Source organism: Larimichthys crocea, chromosome XIII (assembly GCF_000972845.2).
Source record: "Larimichthys crocea isolate SSNF chromosome XIII, L_crocea_2.0, whole genome shotgun sequence".
NCBI lineage: Eukaryota > Metazoa > Chordata > Actinopteri > Sciaenidae > Larimichthys > Larimichthys crocea.
This window is the reverse complement of record NC_040023.1, coordinates 33,579,326-33,581,623: the sequence shown is the minus strand read 5'-3', so window position 1 is coordinate 33,581,623 and position 2,298 is coordinate 33,579,326. Positions and strand designations below refer to the sequence as shown.

The following is a 2,298-nucleotide window of genomic DNA, read 5'->3' as shown; positions in this document are numbered from 1 at the left end:
ATGCATATGTTGTTTGTTTGTTTTTTACACACGTGTGGAGGTGATTTTCTTTTCTTTCCCTTAAAGCTTAAAGGTTGTGGTGACTAGAGTAGATAAAGCAACAGTCAGATTAGTTCTGGTTATCACTGTGAATGTGTATTATGTTAATTATTGGCCCAGACTCAGTACATCCATGGATTTGGGTTGATTTCATCAGCCTGATGTTATTCACGCACTAAGCTGGACTCCAACCTATTTGACAGCCTACTTCAGAATATTGAACCATAATTTATGGAAAACACAGATGACCTAAAGGGTCAGAGGTAATGTTGTTATCGACTTCCAGTAAGTTTCATCAGATCCCGCTTCACTTTATTACTTTGCCTTTAGCTTTTTATAAATGAATCTAATTAATCACACACAGCTTTACTCATATAAGCCGAAATAAAGAATGAGTCAGATCAAAATGATGACTTTCAACCCCTTTAATGATGACAGTTCACATGCATCACATCTCAGATGGCAAACACCAGTGAAGCATTCTGGGCAGATTTAAACATGAACACTAGCCGGGCTTGGATGTTACTGCAGCTGGAAGGAACCAGCAGTAAGCAGCTTTACTGGGGGGGCAGCAGGGCCTTGGTCTGGTCCATCACCTGCTGGAAGAACTTCTCCATCATGTCAGTCAGAGGCTTGACCTGGGCCTGGAGGTTTTCAGCCAGAGGCTGGACCTGTGCCTGGAAGTTTTCAGCCAGAGGCTGGACCTGTGCCTGGAAGTTGTCGGCCAGAGGCTTGACCTGGGCGTGGATTTTGTCAGTCAGAGGCTTGACCTGAGCGTTGAAGTTGTCGGTAAGAGGCCTGATCTGACCCTCAATGTTGGCAATGAAGGGCTTGACCTGTTCCTGCAGCTTGGTGGCCTCGGCCTGGACCTTCTCAACCAGAGGCAGGATCTTGGCCTTGCTGTCCTCCAAGTAAGTCCTGTAAGTGGAAGGTAGAGGAAGTTAATCACTGCTCCTGACTGTATTTTAATAAAGAAGAATGAAGTAAAACTGCCTGATAATTTATTAGTGTGACTCTCAAGGAAAATCTCCTTACTACAGTGTATTAATGCACGTATTCAGTCCAGGTTATAGGTCACAATAATGTGAGATTCATCTAGGAAACAACCCATTCACTATCCAAAGAGGTGATTTGCCTTCAGCCTTGTATTTTCTATGTAACGTGCCATTATAAATATGACATTTCATCATGATAATTGGCTGAAAAGTCATTTTTTTACACTTTTCTACACGTTAAAATCCAAATAAATGAACTTGTACTGAAATGTATCGGTGTATAAAACCAAGTCAGGACTGGAGCTTCCTTGCACCATAGAGCTGTAGATTTTCTGTTACTTACTGGGCAGTGTTGGTCACCTCAAGAGCCTTCACCTTCTCCACCATCTCCTGAGTTGCGGCGGACATGTCGTTGAGAATCTTGGCGATTCTGTCCACCTCAGACTGGACGTCACGTTTCACCAGTGACACGGCCTCAGTGCCTGCGGACACACATTTACTGTCCTTTATCTAAATCCACTACATTTCATTCAAACTTGCACACGGCAGGACTCGAAGACAGTTTGTACAGTAATCCCTTCAATTCATCAGACTGACAGTAGACATGCACACACAATACGACTATTTGATAAGAACTAGTTGTCAGCTGTCGCATTAAAAGCCTTTGAATTTTAAAAATGTATTACACTTAGTCTAAAATGCCATTCAGTGCATTATGACTGCTAAAATGAAGGCAGTGTTCAGCTGATGAAGCTGTTTTGATGCCAGAAAATAATATACAGATGGTCAGAAATTGCTTTTACATGTTTTATAGTCTATATGTAATCTTAAAAATACATTACATATATTAAATACGTTCTTTTTCAATCAGTGGAAATATGTCTTACCATGGGAAACAGCCAGCACGACAACAAGAGCGGCGACAAGGGAGAATTTCATGGCTGCAGATGAGCAAGACCAACCTGGAGAAAGTTAAAGCATTAGTCAGACGACACTGAAAGTTGCGGAAATTACAATAAAAATTACAGCCAAGCTCAGACATTTCCGACTCTGTAAGAAATTCAAGTAATAATAAATCTGCTTTCCACAAATATATGAACAATACATTTTTGTCTTGAGCCTCACAAAGAATAAGAAAGCAAAAGAAGCCAGAGACTTACCTTAACTCCTGGGGTTCTTGGACCTAACGGTGCCTTCTGTCAGGGTGTCGGAGGCTTTTATAGCTCCAGAGGATGAGTGGATCATGGCTAATCAGAATTTAATC

General features: G+C 41.6%; 1 protein-coding gene across 1 annotated transcript; it reads right to left on the bottom strand.

The window, feature by feature from the left end:
* Positions 1-449: 449 nt before the first annotated feature.
* LOC104933366 (type-4 ice-structuring protein LS-12) lies at positions 450-2,298 on the bottom strand. The gene is made up of 4 exons (XM_010748791.3): positions 2,195-2,298; positions 1,922-1,996; positions 1,378-1,516; positions 450-957 (listed from the first exon to the last, which is right to left on the bottom strand). The coding sequence occupies exons 2-4, from the start codon at positions 1,971-1,973 to the stop codon at positions 597-599; spliced, it is 552 nt and encodes a 183-aa protein (XP_010747093.1). The 5' UTR covers positions 1,974-1,996; positions 2,195-2,298; the 3' UTR covers positions 450-596.